Genomic DNA, 23679 nt, shown 5'->3' with positions numbered 1-23679 from the left:
GAGGATAGCTAGAAGCTATCACCAGATGCTCTCTTTCCCTCTTATTGAATAAATTAGTGCCTTAACATTTATTATCCAACACAAAGGTATGACTCAAGTGTTGGGAAATCCATGTCAATAAATGTCGAGTTTGATACATGGTAACCCATTTAGGGAGCTACTAGAACAAATGGAATCTTGTATAAACTGGAAATCATGCTTTTTGAGTAACCCCCATCCTGCTGGTGTGCAGGCATGGGGAAAAGGGAGCGGTCCAGACCAGCCCATAAGGCACCGTCAGAGTGACTCTGCCTCCCTTCCCCAGGGCGCACACATACACACACACTGAGTCTGTGGCAGTTGTATACACTGGCCCAAAGTTCTCCATTCCTTCTTTGTTACTCTCTAAAAGTAGCAGGAGGGAGCCTTGAAATCATCAAAATAGAATTCATCTTGCCTCTTCCCTAAATTTCTTACCTGCTTTCTGACCTTGGTTCTGACAGGTTATATTGATACCTGTTACAAATGTCACAAGACTTCCCAGAGAGCTGGTCATATGGGCAAACTTTGCACAAGCCTTACTGCACAAGAAGACTAACTACAAGGCTGGGGACAGTACACAAGGATTTTGCTCCTTGTGATGGAGGCATTGTTTTATAACGAATGGTTCACAGCTAGAGTACTGAAGCCAAACATCTCTAGGTTCAAATACCAGCCACCATATTTTACCAGTTGTTTCAGCTTCGGAAATCTACCTAACCTCTATAAAAATGGGGATAATAATGTACCAATTAGTAGTGTTGATGTGAGCATTAAATGATAATATGTAAACACCGTGTTGAGCAGAATGCCTGGCACATATGAAAAGCTCAACAAACATTAGCCATTTACATTATTAAATAATTGTTTATCCTTTCACCTACATTTAGGAATTTATTTTAACAAATTAAGCAAATCTCAGAGTGCCAAAATAATGTCTGAGAGAAAGTAATTTGGTTTCATCTGCTTAAGACTGGCTGCTGGTTCATGCAAGGGCTCATGAAAATAACATCTGGCCCTAGTTCTTAATTTCCAGCCTTAGGTTTAATTTCTAGTCCCTATCAGCAACAATCTGGCATGGTTCTGATGCCCTCATGCAGCTGCTTTGTGGAAAAGTCGTATTTCAGCTCACGCGATTTTCTTTTGCTGCTGTTATCACAAGATCTAAATTGATATGTGTAAGTCTAAAAATATTCTTAGATTCCAGCTTCCTGTGACTAATACTGCCTTAGGCTACAAATCAACCTCTGCAACCATAAAATTTCTCTTTCACCTCATTCCTCCACTTCTATTAATGCAGACTGAGCAAAAGCCACGTGCAGTTCTTTGGAGCTTAAAACAATTAATTATGTCTGTAATGACCACCCAAAATATAATTTCCAACCTTCTCAGGCCTTGTATGAGTTTTACTACAAAGGGTCCCACCTGATTCCAAATTTGTTGTCACAATGTTTTTTCTCAGAAATCCCAGGTTTATCCGTAAATCAAAAGCCAAGCATAGAGTTAGATACAATCTGCATAATAATGTGCTTGTCAGTGAAGTTAATGAAAATCAATATTCATGAGCAGTACTTGGTCTCATGTGCTAAAAAATCTCTAATTAGAAGTATACCTTCTTTATATTCTGCCTCCAAACTCAGATCAGTTAGTCAATCAGCAAGAAGGAACCAAGAAGACTGGGCTCTGTCAGTGTCACAATTCATTATGACAGGAAATGTAAGAACTCAGAGTCAAACAACCACACACTACCAAAGCCTGGTTCAAAGATATGCTAGTCTGTGAAGGAGTCCTCAATTTTGTGACAGAATTATTCTGAGGTTCACTGGGTGCCTATGGCTCGCCAATCACTTCCCATCTTCCACTTCATTTCATTCTCATCACAATCCTGGCTGGCATGGTTGGTCCCATTATAAAAGTGAGTAACTGAGGTTCAGAGAAGTAGTTAACCCACCCAAGGTAACACTAAGCATTAAGTAGCCAAACCTGGGTTGGAACCCAAGAGTGTCTGACCACAGAGCCTCTTCCCACTAAATCACTGCCTCCTCATTTGATAGAATTTATCGAAGTGAAAGAGTGCATGAGACTTTCCTAAATGACTAGAATGAATGCTAAATAATAGACAGCATCTTCCCATCTAGGACTTACTGCTAACAGTAGGAAAATACATAAGCAACAAAAGGTGGGTAATGCCTTTTTTACATGGAATCAATAGGATATAAGATAATCCAAATGAGGAAATTTTCAGAAAAGGACAACTTCAAAAAATCCATTATTTTAAATATTCTCACTGAAGCTACAGTGCTCTACCCTGCAAAATGCAGTGCACTGAATACAGGTCATGCTTGGTTGAGAATGTAGCATTACCAACATGCCTGCGTGCCATGCTGTAAGACAGTAATAACCTCAACAGTTATTTAAGTCACTAAAATATACTAGCTTATTTGGATTGACACCAAAGGACCACTATGACATCAGTGTTTGCTAAGTCATGTTTATGTAGCTTTATTTCTTTTTTCTGCTGTCAGCTACCACCTATTGATAGTATGCTTGCTTCCTGCGAGTCATTTTCCCTGTATCCAAAGCATTCCTTCTAGGTTAAACAAGCTTTTTATAAGTGTATCTAAAATAAGTTGAACAATATTTTCTGTGAGGGTGTTGGTAAATCTATATATGGTTATACCATAGTGTTTAACATATTAAGGAACCTAACAACAAGTTTTATTACAACCATACATCAATGGGCAATAATAATTTGATCCTTTCAATAGAGCCATATGAATCTCAAAATGGCAATCAACAGTATATACTTAATGGTAAAAGACGAATTTTCTTGTTAAAACCAAACGAAAAAAAATGCCTTCTTTCACCACTATTATTTTCCACTATTTAGAGTTTTGTCAATACAATAAAGGGGGAAAAAACAGCTCTTGGAGAAAAGTTTGCAAATACAATTTTTTGCAGAATATACAGAAAGCCCTAAAGACATAACTAAAAAAATCTTAGAGTAAAAAAATCATTTTTAAACTAATAAAGTGGTTAACAGATAAGTATAATCAAAGCATTAAGTTTTTTAATATATGAATAATAAGCAGTTCATATATTTAAGGGGGAAAAAGCCACTCACAAGAGTAATAAAAAACACAATGAATAAGCAAAAAAATGAAATTTTACTGAAGAATCTGAGGCACCTATTTTATGGTCCATTATTAATTATAAGATTCTTCTCAAATTTATTCATAAATTGACATAATTCTAATCCAAAGCCCATTTTTTTCTCTAACAATTCCATTAATTTCTAAAATGATTCTGACAAAACATTTATTAAAAACAGGTGAAATTCCTAAAATTTTGTAAAAAGAATGGAACATTTTACTAAAGACTAAAATTCAGTATTAAAACTATAGTTAAATATGGTTTAGTTCTTATACAAGAATAGGAAAACAGATCAAAGGAGCACAATAGAAAATTCCAAAACAGACAAAATACACAAAAAAACTTATGCATCTGATGACAGTGGCATTTTTTAAACATAAATGTTAAAGTCAGGCATACTTGCATTCAAATTCCCAACTCCACCACACACAGATTGTGAGGATTTAAACTTTTTGAGCAACAATGTCCCCATATGTAAGATAGTGATAATATTAGCAAGATAATATAATGTATGTAAAGCAGCAGCTGGCCCATATTAAGCAAATAGAGGTCCAAGTGAAAACGGCAGGCCGTTGCATGTGCCAGCCGCAGGAGAGGCGGAGGAGTGGTACGTTCAGGGAGAGTCCAGGATTAAAGATACGAATATGGGCAACCATCAGCTCACCATTAAAGCCATGGTTTCAATGAGATGATAATTCAAGAAGAGATGAAAATACAGCAGAGGGTGGAAGTATAAGCCTTCTGGTCCCCAACATTAGCCCCCCAATGATTCTTCCTGCATCTCAGTTCTCCTCCTCCAAACCAGCCTACCCATTTTCTAGCTCTATAACCATGGGCAAGTTATTTAAACACTTTGTGCCTCCATTTTCTCATCTGCAAAATGAGGATATTAATCTCATGTGAAGATTAAATGAGTTAATGTACATGTGATTTGATCAATGACTGGTTCATGGTGAGTGCTTACTGTTAGTGTTATTACTCAAGTTTTCTCTCAGCTTTCCAAGTGCAAGATGGTCAGTATATTTGTGCATAAGAATATCCATTGCTGCTTGTGTTGTGTGTATGTGAATATGTGTGCTTTGGAGAAAGTTGGGGAGTGACAGAACAGTGCTGACCAATGTCAATATAAAGCAAGCCAGTGTGCAATCTTAGATATTCTAGTAGCCACACTTACAAAGTAAAAAGCAACAAGTGAAACTAATTTTACCAATATATTTTATTTAACCCAGTATATCCAAAATATTACTTCTAAATGTAATTAATATAAAACTTATTTGCGAAGTATTTCACATGACTCTATGCTAAGTCTTCAAAATCCAGAGTAAATTTTACACATCCAGAAATCTCTATTTTTGGACAAGTTCTATTTTTTTAAGTGCTCCATAGCCATGTGTGGCTAGACTACCATGTGAACAGCCCAGCTCTACATAAATGGGAAGATCTGAAGCCAGACACATGACATGTCTAAAAAGGATAGTTGGAGCGTAATGAAGAAATGGGGCAAACTTGATCTAAGATAGAGAAAAAGGAAGAGAAATTTTCTGTAAGTGAAAGGTAACTTTTTCTTTCTGTGGTAAATGTGTATTTTATCATTTTCCTGTCAAACAGAATATTGATTCATGATCTGCAAAAAGAGATTGAGAAACAGTTTGATGTGAAAGAAGATATCCTGGGCAAGCACAGCTATGCAAAATACAATAACTGGGACAAGGTACAGAATAAAATGCCTGTATTTTAAAAAGAAATGGTAAAAAGACATTTCTTGTCATTTAGTTTTCTTTCATTCAAATTCCTCAAAATTGGTTTTGTTAAGATTGTTGCTTGGATGGATAAAATGGTGCAGAAGTCCTGAAATGGTCTCTCGTATTAAGATTGGAACTACTGTTGAAGATAACCCACTATATGTTCTCAAGGTAAAAACAATTTAAGAACTACTGATTCTTATTACTGCTGAAAAATATGAGTTTAAAAGTTACTCTGTGACACCATTAGCTAATTCTGATATAATAAAAAGTCTTATTTTTTTTGAAGAACATATTGTAAACACCCATTCAAGAACAGAAATGACAGGTGGTTTTATATGGAACCAAAAAAATCCCTGAGTAAACCATTTGTCAGACACAGTGAGCAAACCAAGACCGGTATTTTGTCCCATATCTTTATTATAAGAGTTTATGATGTCCCTGATGTATGAAGCAGTTTTCCACCCATTAAAACTCAGTGAAACTGATGTCTAAATATCATGAAGAGACATTTAAGTATCACAGAATCATAGGATCCCGGAACAGTAAGTGGGGCACTTCCACCTGTTATTGATGGAGAATTCCCTTCTATAACCAGGCTAACAACTGGCATTCAGCTGCTGCTAATTTTTACATCCTAAAATGCTCCCTGACGCATCCCCTTACTACCTGGGAAGCCCTTCCTTACCCTGAATTCTCATCCACTCATCCTCTCCAACCACCCAAAACAAATCAAAACTCTCTTAAAAATGACAGTCCTGGGCAGAGCCAAGATCGCGGCGTGAGTAGAGCAGTGGAAATCTCCTCCCAAAAACACATAGAGCTATGAAAATATAACAAAGAAAAATCTTCCTAAAATAGAGACCACAGGACACAGGACAACATCCAGACCACATCCACACCTGCAAGAACCCAGCGCCTTGTGAAGGGGGTAAGATACAAGCCCCAGCCCGGCGGGACCCGAGCGCCCCTCCCCCCGGCTCCCGGCGGGTGGAGAGAAACCGGAGCGGTTTTTTTTTTTTTTTTTTTTTTTGGTGAGCGCTTTTTGGAAGCCTTAGAGGGACGGGCCCCCGTTGCTGGGGAGGCAGGGTGGCGGGACCGGTGAGGAGGTGCCTGGGAACGGCGCCGGAGGACAAAGAATATCCCGCGTTTCTCCCTGCGAGACCTGGGGGCAGGTGCCTGAGACTGGTGCCTGAGGACGGAGGAGGTCGCGTGTTTTTCCCCTTTTTTTTTTTTTTTCTCTTTTTGGCGAGCGCTTTTTGGAAGCCTTGAAGGGACGGGGACCCCAGTGCTAGGGAGGCACGGTGGCGGGACTGGTGAGCGGGTGGCTGGGACCGGCGCCTGAGGACAAAGAATATCCCCCGTTTTTCCCTGCAGGACCGGTGGGCGGGTGCCTGAGACCGGCACTTGAGGACAGAGGAAATCGCGCGTTATTCCCCTTTTTTTTTTCTCTTTTCTGCGAGTGCTTTTTGGAAGCCTAAAAGGGACAGGGACCCCGGTGCTAGGGAGGCAGGGTGGCGGGACTGGTGAGCGGGTGCCTGGGACCGGCACCTGAGGACAAAGAATATCCCGCATTTTTCCCTGTGGGACCGGTGGGTGGGTGCCTGAGACCAGCACCTGAGGACGGAAGAAATCGCGCGTTTTTCCCCTTTTTTTTCTCTCTTTTTGCCGAGTGCTTTTTGGAAGCCTTGAAGGGACAGAGACCCCGGTGCTAGGGAGGCAGGGCGGCGGGACTGGTGAGCGGGTGCGTGGGACCAGTGCCTGAGGACAAAGAATATTGAGCGTTCCTTCCCTGTGGGACCGGTGGGTGGGTGCTTTTTGGAAGCCTTGAAAGGACAGGGACCCTGGTGCTAGGGAGACAGGGCAGCAGGACCAGTGAGCGGGTGCCTGGGACTGGCAACTGAGGACAAAAAAAAAAAAAAAAAAATCGCTTGTTTTTTCCTTTTTTTTCCTTTTTTTTTTCTCTTTCTTTCTGTTCCCTCTCTCATTGTTGCTGCTGTTGTTTTGGTTTGGAGAGTGCTTTTTGGAAATCTTAAAGGGGCAGGACAGGTCACTTAGACCAGAAGCAGGGAATCTGGGGATCTCTGGGCACTCTAACCCCCTGGGCAGCAGGGAGCACAGAGGCCCCTTACGGAGATAAATAGTCTCCTGGCTGCTCCCCCTCCAACGGGGCTCCACCATTTTGGAGGAACAGCCCCAGCCAGGCCAAGCCCACAGCAACAGCGGAGATAAACCCCAAAGCAACTGGGCAGGAAGCAGAAGCCCTGTCTGCGCACAGCTGCCCAGCACAAGCCACTAGAGGTCGCTATTCTCCCAGGAAAAGGCTACAAACCAACAAGAAGGGAAGCTCTTCCAGCGGTCACTTGTACCAGCTCTGCAAACTATCTCTATCACCATGAAAAGGCAAAACTACAGGCAGACAAAGATCACAGAGACAACACCTGAGAAGGAGACAGACCTAACTAGTCCTCCTGAAAAAGAATTCAAAATAAAAATCATGAACATACTGACAGAGATGCAGAAAAAAATGCAAGAGCAATGGGATGAGATGCAGAGAAAAATGCAAGAGCAGTGGGATGAAGTCTGGAAGGAGATCACAGATGTCAGGAAAGAGATCACAGAAGTGAAACAATCCCTGGAAGGATTTATAAGCAGAATGGATAAGATGCAAGAGGCCATTGAAGGAATAGAAGCCAGAGAACAGGAACGTATAGAAGCTGACATAGAGAGAGATAAAAGGATCTCCAGGAATGAAACAACACTAAGAGAAATATGTGACCAATACAAAAGGAAAAACATTCGTATTATAGGGATACCAGAAGAGGAAGAAAGAGGAAAAGGGATAGAAAGGGTCTTTGAAGAAATAATTGCTGAAAACTTCCCCAAACTGGGGGAGGAAATAATCGAACAGACCATGGAATTATACAGAACCCCCAACAGAAAGGATCCAAGGAGGACAACACCAAGACACATAATAATTAAAATGGCAAGGATCAAGGACAAGGAAAGAGTTTTAAAGGCACCTAGAGAGAAAAAGGTCACCTATAAAGGAAAACCAATCAGGCTAACATCAGACTTCTCAACAGAAACCCTACAAGCCAGAAGAGAATGGCATGATATACTTAATGCAATGAAACAGAAGGGCCTTGAACCAAGGATACTGTATCCAGCACGACTATCATTTAAATATGATGGTGGGATCAAACAATTCCCAGACAAGCAAAAGCTGAGGGAATTTGCTTCCCACAAACCACCTCTACAGGGCATCCTACAGGGACTGCTCTAGATGGGAGCACCCCTAAAAAGAGCACAGAACAAAACACACAACATATGAAGAATGGAGGAGGAGGAATAAGAAGGGAGAGAAGAAAAGACTCTCCAGACAGTGTATATAACAGCTCAATAAGCGAGCTAAGTTAGGCAGTAAGATACTAAAGAAGCTAACCTTGAACCTTTGGTAACCACGAATCTAAAGCCTGCAATGGCAATAAGTACATATCTTTCAATAGTCACCCTAAATGTAAATGGACTTAATGCACCAATCAAAAGACATAGAGTAATAGAATGGATAAAAAAGCAAGACCCATCTATATGCTGCTTACAAGAAACTCACCTTAAACCCAAAGATAAGCATAGACTAAAAGTCAAGGGATGGAAAAACATATTTCAGGCAAACAACAGTGAGAAGAAAGCAGGGGTTGCAGTACTAATATCAGACAAAATAGACTTCAAAACAAAGAAAGTAACAAGAGATAAAGAAGGCCACTACATAATGATAAAGGGCTTAGTCCAACAAGAGGATATAACCATTCTAAATATATATGCACCCAATACAGGAGCACCAGCATATGTGAAGCAAATACTAACAGAACTAAAGAGGGAAATAGACTGCAATGCATTCATTGTAGGAGACTTCAACACACCACTCACCCCAAAGGATAGATCCACCGGGCAGAAAATAAGTAAAGACACACAGGCACTGAACAACACACTAGAACAGATGGACCTAATAGACATCTATAGAACTTTACATCCAAAAGCAACAGGATATACATTCTTCTCAAGTGTACATGGAACATTCTCCAGAATAGACCACATACTAGCTCACAAAAAGAGCCTCAGTAAATTCCACAATATTGAAATTCTACCAACCAATTTTTCAGACCACAAAGGTATGAAAGTAGAAATAAATTCTACAAAGAAAACAAAAAGGCTCACAAACACATGGAGGCTTAACAACATGCTACTAAATAATCAATGGATCAATGAACAAATCAAAATAGAGATCAAGGAATATATAGAAACAAATGACAACAACAACACTAAGCCCCAACTTCTGTGGGATGCAGAGAAAGCAGTCTTAAGAGGAAAGTATATAGCAATCCAGGCACATTTGAAGAAGGAAGAACAATCCCAAATGAATAGTCTAACATCACAATTATCGAAACTGGAAAAAGAAGAACAAATGAGGCCTAAAGTCAGCAGAAGGAGGGACATAATAAAGATCAGAGAAGAAATAAACAAAATTGAGAAGAATAAAACAATAGCAAAAATCAACGAAACCAAGAGCTGGTTCTTTGAGAAAATAAACAAAATAGATAAGCCTCTAGCCCAACTTATTAAGAGAAAAAGAGAGTCAACACAAATCAACATAATCAGAAATGAGAATGGAAAAATCACGACAGACTCCACAGAAATACAAAGAATTATTAAAGACTACTATGAAAACCTATATGCCAACAAGCTGGAAAACCTAGAAGAAATGGACAACTTCCTAGAAAAATACAACCTCCCAAGACTGACCAAGGAAGAAACACAAAAGTTAAACAAACCAATTACAAGCAAAGAAATTGAAACAGTAATCAAAAAACTACCCAAGAACAAAACCCCGGGGCCGGACGGATTTACCTCGGAATTTTATCAGACACACAGAGAAGACATAATACCCATTCTCCTTAAAGTGTTCCACAAAATAGAAGAAGAGGGAATACTCCCAAACTCATTCTATGAAGCCAACATCACCCTAATACCAAAACCAGGCAAAGACCCCACCAAAAAAGAAAATTACAGACCAATATCCCTGATGAATGTAGATGCAAAAATACTCAATAAAATATTAGCAAACAGAATTCAACAGTATATCAAAAGGATCATACACCATGACCAAGTGGGGTTCATCCCAGGGATGCAAGGATGGTACAACATTCGAAAATCCATCAACATCATCCACCACATCAACAAAAAGAAAGACAAAAACCACATGATCATCTCCATAGATGCTGAAAAAGCATTTGACAAAATTCAACATCCATTCATGATAAAAACTCTCAGCAAAATGGGAATAGAGGGAAAGTACCTCAACATAATAAAGGCCATATATGATAAACCCACAGCCAGCATTATACTGAACAGCGAGAAGCTGAAAGCATTTCCACTGAGATCGGGAACCAGACAGGGATGCCCACTCTCCCCACTGTTATTTAACATAGTACTGGAGGTCCTAGCCACGGCAATCAGACAAAACAAAGAAATACAAGGAATCCAGATTGGTAAAGAAGAAGTTAAACTGTCACTATTTGCAGATGATATGATACTGTACATAAAAAACCCTAAAGACTCCACTCCAAAACTACTAGAACTGATATCAGAATACAGCAAAGTTGCAGGATACAAAATCAACACACAGAAATCTGTAGCTTTCCTATACACTAACAACGAATCAATAGAAAGAGAAATCAGGAAAACAATTCCATTCACCATTGCATCAAAAAGAATAAAATACCTAGGAATAAACCTAACCAAGGAAGTGAAAGACTTATACTCTGAAAACTACAAGTCAATCTTAAGAGAAATTAAAGGGGACACTAATAAATGGAAACTCATCCCATGCTCATGGCTAGGAAGAATTAATATCGTCAAAATGGCCATCCTGCCGAAAGCAATATACAAATTTGATGCAATCCCTCTCAAATTACCAGCAACATTCTTCAATGAATTGGAACAAATAATTCAAAAATTCATATGGAAACACCAAAGACCCCGAATAGCCAAAGCAATCCTGAAAAAGAAGAATAAAGTAGGGGGGATCTCACTCCCCAACTTTAAGCTCTACTACAAAGCCATAGTAATCAAGACAATTTGGTACTGGCACAAGAACAGAGCCACAGACCAGTGGAACAGATTAGAGACCCCAGAAATTAACCCAAACATATATGGTCAATTAATATTTGATAAAGGAGCCATGGACATACAATGGCAAAATGACAGTCTCTTCAACAGATGGTGCTGGCAAAACTGGACAGCTACATGTAGGAGAATGAAACTGGACCATTGTCTAACCCCATATACAAAGGTAAACTCAAAATGGATCAAAGACCTGAATGTAAGTCACGAAACCATTAAACTCTTGGAAAAAAACATAGGCAAAAACCTCTTAGACATAAACATGAGTGATCTCTTCTTGAACATATCTCCCCGGGCAAGGAAAACAACAGCAAAAATGAGCAAGTGGGACTACATTAAGCTGAAAAGCTTCTGTACAGTGAAAGACACCATCAATAGAACAAAAAGGAACCCTACAGTATGGGAGAATATATTTGAAAATGACAGATCTGATAAAGGCTTGACGTCCAGAATATATAAAGAGCTCACACGCCTCAACAAACAAAAAACAAATAACCCAATTAAAAAATGGGCAGAGGAACTGAACAGACAGTTCTCCAAAAAAGAAATACAGATGGCCAAGAGACACATGAAAAGATGCTCCACATCGCTAATTATCAGAGAAATGCAAATTAAAACTACAATGAGGTATCACCTCACACCAGTAAGGATAGCTGCCATCCAAAAGACAAACAACAACAAATGTTGGCGAGGCTGTGGAGAAAGGGGAACCCTCCTACACTGCTGGTGGGAATGTAAATTAGTTCAACCATTGTGGAAAGCAGTATGGAGGTGCATCAAAATGCTCAAAACAGACCTACCATTTGACCCAGGAATTCCACTCCTAGGAATTTACCCTAAGAACGCAGCAATCAAGTTTGAGAAAGACAGATGCACTCCTATGTTTATCGCAGCACTATTTACAATAGCCAAGAATTGGAAGCAACCTAAATGTCCATCTGTAGATGAATGGATAAAGAAGATGTGGTACATATACACAATGGAATACTACTCAGCCATAAGAAGTGGAAAAATCCAACCATTTGCAGCAACATGGATGGAGCTGGAGAGTATTATGCTCAGTGAAATAAGCCAAGCGGAGAAAGAGAAATACCAAATGATTTCACTCATCTGAGGAGTATAGGAACAAAGGAAAAACTGAAGGAACAAAACAGCAGCAGAATTACAGAACCCAAAAATGGACTAACAGGTACCAAAGGGAAAGGAACTGGGGAGGATGGGTGGGCAGGGAGGGATAAGGGGGGGGAAGAAGAAGGGGGGTATTAAGATTAGCATGCATGGGGGGGAGGGAGAAAGGGGAGGGTGGGCTGCACAACACAGAGAGGACAAGTAGTGACTCTACCACATTTTGCTAAGCTGATGGACAGTAACCGTAATGTGGTTGTTAGGGGGGACCTGATATAGGGGAGAGCATAGTAAACATAGTATTCTTCAGGTAAGTGTAGATTAAAAATTTAAAAAAAAAAGAAAGAAAGAAAGAAAAGGGGGATTACTCCTTAACAGGATAAAACTATTGGTAAATCAAAGATCAACGCATGCTTTAAATATCCTTAATGTTGATCACTTAAAGGGTGTCAGATGATCAGCTATGGAGGTACTCTTTTCTGATAATATTCCTTTCTCTTAATTAAAAAAAAAAAAAAAAGCAGTTACTGTGTGCTGACCTCCAATGAGTTCTGCACAGTGGTATAGAGGGCATGTCAAAGTGTGGGCAAAGGGTCTGTTTGTTTCTACGCAGAAGATCAAGGCCTAGCTTGGATACCCAGAAAATGAACTAAGATACGATATGAGGAGGAGCTTCCGGCATCAGCACTCTCTGGAGGACTCGTGCCGGGGGATGATCATCAAAAAGACTCCACAGGGATTCGGACGATGCTGCGGTTGTGGCTGCATCCAGCCCACCGTCTCCTGGACTTGCCATAAGAAGGAGGAGGGAGATGTCTAGGCTGGCATGTGCATACAGTGAGACAACGAATTTGACTGGATCTGTACTGTTGGAACTCAACCAGGAGTTGGGAGGGGTGCAAGTTGTAGCACCCCAAAATCTCATGACTATAGACTATCTATGGTTAAAAGAACATATGGGATGTGAACAGATCCCAGAAATGGGCTGCTTTAATTTGTCTGATGGTTCAAGTACAGTTGGAAAATATCCATCATATCATAGATAAATTTTCACAAATGCCTAGGGTGCCTAAATGGTTTTCTTGGCTTCACTGGAGATGGCTGGTAATTATAGATTTGCTTTGTTTATGTCACCGTATTCCTATTATGTTAATATGTGTGTGCAAATTAGTTAGTAGTTTAAAACCTATACATACTTAAGGTACTATACAAGAAGATATGTCAAAGAAATAATCAATCCTCCCAAGTTTCCTTCATATGCTACATCTATAGCTTTTCTTCTTCCTTCCTAATTACAAACCTTAAATAGAATTCGTGCCTCATATCGAATTTACCGAGTATCATAATTCCTCCAGGTGGTAAAGATACCTCGAGACAAGTGCTGGGCATAGAAGCCACAGGGCATAAATCTGCAAAGAAGTAAAAAGCTAACCTTTTCAAACAATATGGCTTCTCTCTCACTTACCAACTTTACATTTCCCTGTATGGCCCCGGAAGATGACTGGTTAGCCAGAGACGGGTAAGATTCCTCAAGGGAGGAACAACCTAAGACAGGCACAGTCGCAGGGGGGCCATCAGGTGAGAATTTGGGGATCAACAGAGGTGAGGCTCAGAACCTCACCCCCCCTGCTTTGAGAGAAATCTTCTGCATCCGTGGATGTCTTGATGCCCTTGTCTAGCCTGGATTAATACTTAGTCCATAGGCACACACCTGATCATCTGATCATCTACATTTGCCTTCTTACAGCACTAAACTATGTTTTCTACCTTTATCTTGCATCTACCTACCACTTCAGCATTTTATTAAAAATAAAAATAATAATAATAATAGGAGAAATGTGGGATCAACATATAAATCAAGTACAAAAATCAAATGAATATTCATATTTGACCTGATGGTTTATAGGTCATATTGCATGATCAAAACCGAAAGTTTCTGTGATGAATGCCCTTGTACTGGTCACCATGTAAGAATTTATTCACTCTGTAAGAATTCGTTCACCATATAAGAACTTGTTCGTTATGCTTCAGAAGATTGGAGACTGACGAGAATTAGGCTTGAGATGGATTAATGATTGTACATTGAGCATTGACCCCCCTATACTGAATTTTATTGTTGTTAACAACCATTTGATCAATAAATATGAGAGATGCCCTCTCAAAAAAAAAAAAAAAAAAAAATGACAGTCCTGCAAATATCCAGCCACTATTCCTCTTCCCCTCTGCAAACACAACTACAAATTCTTTTCCATTTCAGGCTAAGCATCCTGTTTATGAAGCCAGAAAAATAATTATTTTGTGACTTTAACTCTAAAAGCAACTCTGACCCTAATAAAAAGTTTTGAAAAATATACTGTGTACTAGATTATGAATTGTGTATAGACATGTAAGGATATGGTCCTCCCTGAGAACAGTATGTGCATAAAAAGTTACTCACTCAACAGGGGACGGGGGAAAGAATTGCCTTGAGAATATGAATGAGTTATTGGACAAAAAGGGATCAGTGTGTGAGTTCATGCAAAATAGCATCTCAAGTCTATTTTTAAATAGATTGGGACAAAAGAAGAAAGAAGAAAGGCTATTTTTATGGATTGTGGCATTCATGCACGAGAATGGATCTCCCCAGCATTCTGCCAGTGGTTTGTCTAGCAGGCAAGTGAATTGGAACACACACAATTCTCCTTCCATTGTCAAGTCTCCAGCACTTCACTGAGCGGCAACACCCCTTTCCAAATGAGTGCAGTTCCACTTACCTAGAAAAGCCCACATCTGGTGCCATCAGGAAATAAATGCTCTGGATTTTACTCATCGTTGCAGTTTTTATAAAATTGACACCTTCCTTCAAACTCCTTGACTCCAGCTGACAGTTTATAAAACTAAAAGAAATTTTTTTTAGCTATAATATGGATTTTCCTATATTTAAATAAGAAAAATCTGAAACTATCCATCTTATAACCTACAAATGTGGTCTTTCTTCAATGAGCTCAGAGTACAAACCTTTAGTTCCTGTTTAAATACTTAATTGGCCATGAATGCACTTAGAATTTTCCTACTTAAATTTCCTTTCTAAGTGAAAAATAACTCACTTTTTTTTAAAGGCAAATCCAGTATATAAATTTGTTCTTCTCACTCCACTGTATTCTGACCCCTACTATCTTTTAATTTTCCCTTTGCCGCCAGCTTTTTGCACACAACATGCTGATGGAATATGCATGGCAATGGCTTTCTGGGCACGTGTACTCTCACTAGGAATGAATCTTCCAGGGGACTGATTAATCCTGCGGTGTTTTAGCTCTTCAGCTGAGGACTGAGGGCTCCCCTTACTCAGCCCACAAAGGAACACACATGAGAGGGTTTAAGAAATCTCCTGGCTCTGGTACACACATACCTGGGAAACACTTTGGAAGAATGTGAAGAGAGATTTCAGGTAGCCATAGAAGTCCAGATAACTGGAGAAATTTCAGTCCAATGTGAGAAAAAAATGTTGATTGGTCAATTTAAATGCTTAAGTTTTTCATTAATTAAACTAAGTACTTGACTTATTAATAGAGCATTTTGATGAACTTTTTCTTTGATCCTGTTTAAAATTAATTTTTGAATCCTCTCCAATATTTACATTTTTGCTTATAATTTGTGCTTATCCCTATGCTTCTCTTTACCTAAAGAATGTAAGGAACAGACTCCATTTAAAACAAGTTGTACTGCCAATTTTTCACTTGGCCTCCATTATTTCTATGAGACGTATCTTGCATGTTTCATTCAGAATGCTACAAGTCTTAATAATTAAATAGTCATCTAAAGAATGTTTAGTTCAGTTAATTTCACTAGTCTGAATAAGTGTCATTTTTTTCTGTCATCTATATGGGTCACCTATTTTTATGCAGTTTAGGGAAAATATGTTTGAAATCATGTGACCTTGGCCAAATGACTTAAGGAGTGGTAGTTTTTACTATTATAACCACAGTCTTCCACAAACTAGCTAAAATGTACACCAATATGTTAATTTTCTCCTACCCTTACAGGCAACCAAAACTTATGGAAAAAACAAAATTATGACCAAACTCCTGGACCAAATGAGTTTTTATGTTCTTCCTGTGTTCACCATTGATGGATATATTTGGTCATGGACTCAGGTACTACTCTGTATTTACTGACTTTAATGCAGACTGATTGCTGTGCATTAAGTTTAAGGATTTTTTGTTTAAACTTTAATTTCAGTTAATTCCAATTCAGAAGAGTATGTTTTTTTAAAAAATCTCAATTTCAGACTGAAACAAGCATGACTTCCTAGTTGCAGAGGCTGACCTTGAAATAATATCGTTTTTTTCTGCACTTGAAGCTAGTAATGTGCAAAAGTGAAATAAAAGAGTAATTAAAAAGGAAATATGTTATAGGATATAGCAAAAGCATACTCTAGCTAAGAATAAAAGTCATTTAAAGACATTATGAACATACTGACTCCAAAGCAAAAGTCATAGTATTCCATCAACATGGGACAGAATTTGAGGTGGAACAACTGTATCAAAAAAAATATGCAAGAGTGACACAGATATCTGTTTATCTGTCTTTTTAAAGGATTCTTCATTGCCCTAGTGTTGCTAAATAAGATTAATATGGAACTTTCAGTATTATTAAATTTATACTATATAGTAATAACTGTATTATGATCATTACTATACTGTTATATTTATATATTATCATATCAAGTTCCTTTCTGAAAATTATGCTTCAACAGTCACAATTTAACTTGTATTATATCTGAATCTATAGATGGTGAAAGATAAAATGAAGTTATGATTTAAATTTTAGGTAACTTCAGAACATCATTGGTCATTTTCTATTACTGTGAACAAAACAACAGTTTTTAAAACTAACAGAACTTTTTTATCAAGATCTTAGAATGTTAATATAAAAAACAAAATTTCTGAAAATACTACAAGTTATAAGAAAACAATATAGTTTTCTTTATATGGGCCTCAGGTAAACTAGAAATATTTCAAATAACTGCTGAGAGGATCTGAAATGATCAAATTGAAAAATGCAAACTGATTTGGTGTAAACACTTCCATCATTCCATCACACAGAACCGCATGTGGAGAAAAATTGTTCTAAGAATCAAAACTCCAAATGCATCGGCACTGACCTCAATAGGAACTTTAATGCCTCATGGAACTGTGAGTAGCAGACTTGATCTCAAGGAAAACGGCTATAGAGTGCCTAGACACCAAATTGAGTTAAACTTTTTTCAGAGAAGATAGGTATTAACTGAATGAGTGTTAATGTTCTAATCTAAAAAGTGAAAGATAATCATCACTATCATAGAAGTATTATGGATATTTTGTTATGTGGGAGGAAGAGGGCTATGGGGTTGTTTATCAAACTATCCTTTACGTAATATATCTAGTTTGCTAAAAATCAGGCACATTCCAGACAGGCAAAAATTTAGATAATCTGAAGAGAAATCTCTGGTCCCGACTCTTCCTGGTCTGATAAAAGTTGACAAATACCAGTGGTTAAAATGAACATATGGATAGTTCTTCAGATGTTTAGTGAAAAGAAACATCTGAGAAAAGGATTTAAGATGGCAGCGTGAGAGGTGAGACAGAGGCTTCCTCCAAAAACTGCATATAATATGAAAATATAATAAATACAACTAACCCTGAGAGAGCAACAGGAAAGAAGACTGCGCCAGACTGCATACACCTGGAGAAAAGAGCAGACCTCACGGAACAGGTAACGTACCAGAGCTGTGGCCTGACAGGACCCAAGCCCCTCCCCCATGCCAGCTCACCTGCAGGAGGAAGAGAAACTGAACGAGGAGAGAGTGGAGGCCTGGGACTGCTGAATACCTGACTCCAGAGATCTGCTGCTCTGGGAGCACAAACCGACATTTCATGGTACTTTCATCATACTCTTGTGATTATGGGGTTGGAAAGCTGGGACAGATGGAGTTACTGGGGTGACTGGGATTCCAGTGCCTTGTGGAAAGCAGGGATCCATATCCAGCTGCTCTGGGACAAAACATTATACCTGTGTTTTTGGCCCACTGCTTCAGGCAGTGGAGGCGTGCATAGCAGCCAGGAAGCAGGACTCTTTCCTACCCCCAGGCACCAATACCACTCCTCTGTGACCCCTGACATTGCTTCAGGGGCTGAGCACCTCCAGAGAGTAGAGCTTCTGGACACTAGAGGGTGCCATATACAAATATGAAATGCCAGAGGAACTTGGTCCAGAGTAAAATTATTAATACAACTCCAGAGAAAGATTTAAATGACATGGACATTGTGACTCTTCCTGAAAGGGAGTTAAAAATAAAAATCATCAACATGCTAATGGAGGTACAGAAAGATATCCAAGAACTCAAGAATGAATTCAGTGAGAGATCCAATCGTTGAAGAACACAATGTAGGGTATTAAAAGCAGGTTGAATATGGTGGAGGAGACAATAAATGAAATAGAAACCAGAGAAGAGGAATACAAAGAAGCTGAGGCACAGAGAGAAAAAAGGATCTCTAAGAATGAAAGAATATTGAGAGAACTGTGTGACCAATCCAAACGGAACAATATTTGCATTACAGGGATACCAGAACAAGAAGAGAGAGAGAAAGGGATAGAAAATGTCTTTGAGGAGATAATTGCTGAAAACTTCCTCAATCTGGGGAAGAAGATAGTCCCTCAAGCCATGGAGGTGCACAGATCTCCCAACACAAGGGACCCAGGGAGGACAACACCAAGACATATAGTAATTAAAATGTAAAAGATCAAGGATAAAGACAGACTATTAAAAGCAGCCAGAGAGAGAAATAAGATCACATACAAAGGAAAGCCCATCAGGCTATCATCAGACTTCTCAGCAGAAACCTTACAGGCCAGAAGGGAGTGGCATGATGTATTTAAAGCAATGAAGCAGAAAGGCCTGGAACCAAGATCACTTTACCTGGCAAAATTATCATTTAAATTTGAAGGAGAGACTAAACAATTTCCAGATAAGCAAAAGCTGAGAGAATTTACCTCCCACAAACCATCTCTACAGTATATTTTGGAGGGACTGCTATAGATGGAAGTGTTCCTAAGGTTTAATAGCTGTCACCAGAGGTAATAAAACCATAGTAAAGAAAGTAGAACAGCTAACTACTAAGCAAATGCAAAATTAAATTATCCCCAGAGTCAATCAAGGGAAAGACAAACAGTACAGAATATGATACCTAATATATAAAGAATGGAGGAGGAAGAAAAAGGAGGAGAAAAAGAAAAGAACCTTTAGATTGTGTTTGTAATAGCATATTAAGTGAGTTAAGTTAGACTCTTAGATAGTAAGGAAGTTAACCTTGTCCTTTGGTAACCATGAATCTAAAGTCTGCGATGGCAGTAAGTACATACCTATCAATAATCACCCTAAATGTAAATGGACTGAATGCACCAACCAAAAGACATAGAGTCATTGAATGGATAAAAAAACAAGGCCCATCTATATGCTGCCTACAAGAGACACACTTTAAACCCAAAGACATACACAGACTAAAAGTGAAGGGGTGGAAAAAGATATTTCATGCAACTAATAGAGAGAAAAATAGACCAAAACAAAGAAAGTCACAAGACATAAAGAAGGACATTACATAATGATAAAGGCGATATAACCATTATAAATATCTATGCTCCCAACACAGGAGCACCTACATATGTGAAACAAATACTAACTGAATTAAAAAGGGAAATAGAATGCAATGCATTCATTCTAGGAGACTTCAACACTCCACTCACCCTGAATGACAGATCAACCAGACAGAAAATAAGTAAGGACACAGAGGCACTGAACAACACATTAGAACAGATGGACCTAATAGACATCAACAGATCTCTACACCCGAACACAGCAGAATACACATTCTTCTCAAGTGCACATGGAACATTTTCAAGAATAGATCATATACTAGGCCACAAAAAGAACCTCCATAAATTCAAAAAGATTGAAATTGTACCAACCAGTTTCTTAGACCACAAAGGTATGAAACTAGAAATAAATTATGCAAAGAAAGTGAAAAATCCCACAAACACATGAAGGCTTAACAATGTGCTCCTAAATAACCAATGGATCAATGACAAAATAAAAACAGATCAAGCAATATATGGAGACAATTGCCAACAACAATTCAACACCACAAAATATGTGGGATGTAGCCAAGGCCGTGCTAAGAGGAAAGTATATTGCAATACAGGCCACCTCAGAAAAGAAGAAAATTCCATATAAGCAGTCTAAACTCACAATTAATGAAACTAGAAAAAGAAGAACAAATGAGGCACAAAGTCAGTAGAAGGAGGGACATAATAAAGATTAGAGCAGAAATAAATAAAATTGAGAAGAATAAAACAATAGAAAGAATCAATGAAAACAAGAGCTGGTTCTTCAAGAAAATAAACAAAATAGAAAACCCCTAGCCAGACTTATCAAGAAAAAAAGAGAGTCTACATTCATAAACAGAAGCAGAAATGAGAAAGGAAAAATCACTATGGACACCACAGAAATACAAAGAATTATTAGAGAATACTATGAAAAATTATATGCTAACAAACTGGATAACCTAGAAGAAATGGACAACTCTCTAGAAAAATACAACCTTACAAGGTTGACCAAGGATGAAAGAGAAAATCTGAACAGACCAATTACCAGCAATGAAATTGATAATCAGAAAACTACCAAAGAACAAAACTCCTGGACCAAATGGCTTCACCACTGAATTTTATCAAACATTTAGTGAAGACCTAATACCCATCCTCCTTAAAGTTTTCCAAAGAGCAGAAGAAGAGGGAATGCTTCCAAACTCATTCTGTGAGGCCAGCATCACTCTAATATCAAAACCAGGCAAAGACACCACAAAAAAAGAAAATTACAGACTAATGTCCCTAATGAACATAGATGCAAAAATACTCAACAAAATATTAGCAAACCAAATTCAAAAATACATCAAAAAGATCATCCACCATGATCAAGTAGGATTTATTCCAGGAATGCAAGGATAGTAGAACATTCGAAAATCCATCAACGTCTCCTACCACATCAACAAAAAGAAGGAGAAAAACCACATGATCATCTCCATAGATGCTTAAAAAGCATTTGACAAAATTCAACATCCATACCCAAAATGGGTATAGAGGGCAAGTACCTCAACATAATAAAGGCCATATATGACAAAACCACAGCCAACATCATACTTAACAGCGAGAAGCTGAAAGCTTTTCCTTTAAGATCAAGAACAAGACAAGGATGCCCACTTTCCCCACTTCTATTTAACATAGTACTGGAGGTCCTAGCCATGGCAATCAGACAACACAAAGAAATAAAAGACATACAGATTGTCAAGGAAGAAGTCAAACTGTCCCTGTTTGCAGATGACATGATATTGTACATAAAAAACCCTAAAGAATCCACCCCTAAACTACTAGATCTAATATCTGAATTCAGCAAAGTTGCAGGATACAAAGTTAATACACAGAAATCTGTGGCATTCCTATGAACAATGAACTAACAGAGAGAGAAATCAGTAAAATAATTCCATTCACAATTGCATCAAAAAGAATACCTAGGAATAAACCTAACCAAGAAAGTGAAAGACCTATACCCTGAAAAACTATAAGACACTCTTAAGAGAAATTAAAGAAGATACCAATAAATAGAAAAACATCCCGTGCTCATGGATAGAAAGAATTAATACTGTCAAAATGGCCATCCTGCCTAAAGCAATCTACAGATTCCATTCAATCCCTGTCAAAATACCAAAAGCATTCTTCAATGACCTGGAACAAATAGTTCTAAAATTCATGTGGAACCACAAAAGACCCCAAATAGCCAAAGCAATTCTGAGAAAGAATAAAGCTGGGGGGATTTTTCTCCCCAACTTCAAGCTCTACTACAAAGCCACAGTAATCCAGACAATTTGTTACTGGCACAAGAACAGACCCATACACCAATGGAACAGACTAGAGAGCCCAGATATAAACCCAACCATATATGGTCAATTAATATACAATAAAGGAGCAATGGGTATACAATGGGGAAATGACAGCCTCTTCAACAGCTGGTGTTGGCAAAACTGGACAGCTACATGTAAGAGAATGAAACTGAATTATTGTTTAACCCCATACACAAAAGTAAACTTGAAATGGATTAAAGACTTGAATGTAAGTCATGAAACCATAAAACTCTTAGAAGACAACATAGGCAAACATCTACTGAATATAAGCATGAGCAACTTCTTCCTGAATGCATCTCCTCGAGCAAGGGAAACAAAAGCAAAAATGAACTCATGGGAATACAGCAAACTAAAAAGTTTCTGTACAGCAAAGGACACCATCAACAGAACAAAAAGGCATCCAACAATATGGGAGAATATATTTGTAAATGACATATCCGACAAGGGGTTAACATCCAAAATATATAAAGAACTTAAACGCCTCAACACCCAAAAAGCAAATAACCTGATTAAAAAATGGGCAGAGGATTTGAAGAGATAGTTCTCCAAAGAAGAAATTCAGATGGCCAACAGACACATGAAAAGGTGCTCATCATCACTAATCATCAGGGAAATGCAAATTAAAACCACAATGAGATATCCCCTCACACCAGTAAGGATGGCCAGCATCGAAAAGACTAAGAACAACAAATGCTGGCAAGGATGCAGAGAAAAAGGGAACCCACCTATACTGCTGGTGGGAATGTAAGCTAGTTCAACCATTGTGGAAAGCAACATGGAGGTTCCTCAAAAAACTAAAAATAGAAATACCATTTGACCCAGGAATCCCACTCCTTGGAATATAACCAAAGAATACAACTTCTCAGATTCAAAAAGACAGATGCACCCCTATGTTTATCGCATCACTTTTTACAATAGCCAAGATACGGAAGCAACCTAAGAGTCCGTCAGTAGATGAATGGATAAAGAAGATGTGGTACATATACACAATGGAATACTATTCGGCAGTAAGAAAGAAACAGATTCTACCATTTGCAATCACATGGATGGAGCTGGAGGACATTATGCTCAGTGAAATAAGCCAGGCAGAGAAAAAAGACAAATGCCAAAGTATTTCCCTCATTTATAGAGTATAACAATGAAGCAAAACTGAAGGAACAAAATAGCAGCAGACTCGGAGACTCCAAGAATGAACTATTGGTTACCAAAGAGGGGTGTGGAAGGGCAGGTGGGGAGGGAGGGAGAAGGGGATTCAGGGGTATTATGTTTAATACACTTGATGTGGGGGATCACACGGAGAACAGTGTAGCACAGAGAAGGCACATAGTGGATCTGTGGCATCTTGCTGCACTGATGGACAATGACTGCAATGGGGTATGGGTGGGGACTTGATAATATGCGTGAATGTAGTAACCACATTGTTTTTCATGTGAAACCTTCATCAGAGTGTATATCAATTATACCTTAATAAAAATAAGTAAAAAAAAAGA

At 38.6% G+C, this 23679-nt stretch overlaps 1 protein-coding gene across 1 annotated transcript in view; it reads left to right on the top strand.

Moving 5' to 3' along the window:
- The window catches only part of CPA3 (carboxypeptidase A3), a 44521-nt gene that overhangs the window by 6359 nt on the left and 14483 nt on the right, over positions 1-23679 (top strand). The window contains 7 exon segments of the mRNA XM_017647102.3: positions 4780-4882; positions 4985-5016; positions 5018-5084; positions 14772-14873; positions 16244-16354; positions 17306-17315; positions 17318-17395. Coding sequence (XP_017502591.3) covers positions 4780-4882; positions 4985-5016; positions 5018-5084; positions 14772-14873; positions 16244-16354; positions 17306-17315; positions 17318-17395 — 503 coding nt within the window.

This window comes from Manis javanica, chromosome 3 (assembly GCF_040802235.1).
Source record: "Manis javanica isolate MJ-LG chromosome 3, MJ_LKY, whole genome shotgun sequence".
Taxonomy (NCBI): Eukaryota; Metazoa; Chordata; class Mammalia; order Pholidota; family Manidae; genus Manis; species Manis javanica.
This window is presented reverse-complemented; position numbering and strand designations above follow the sequence as displayed.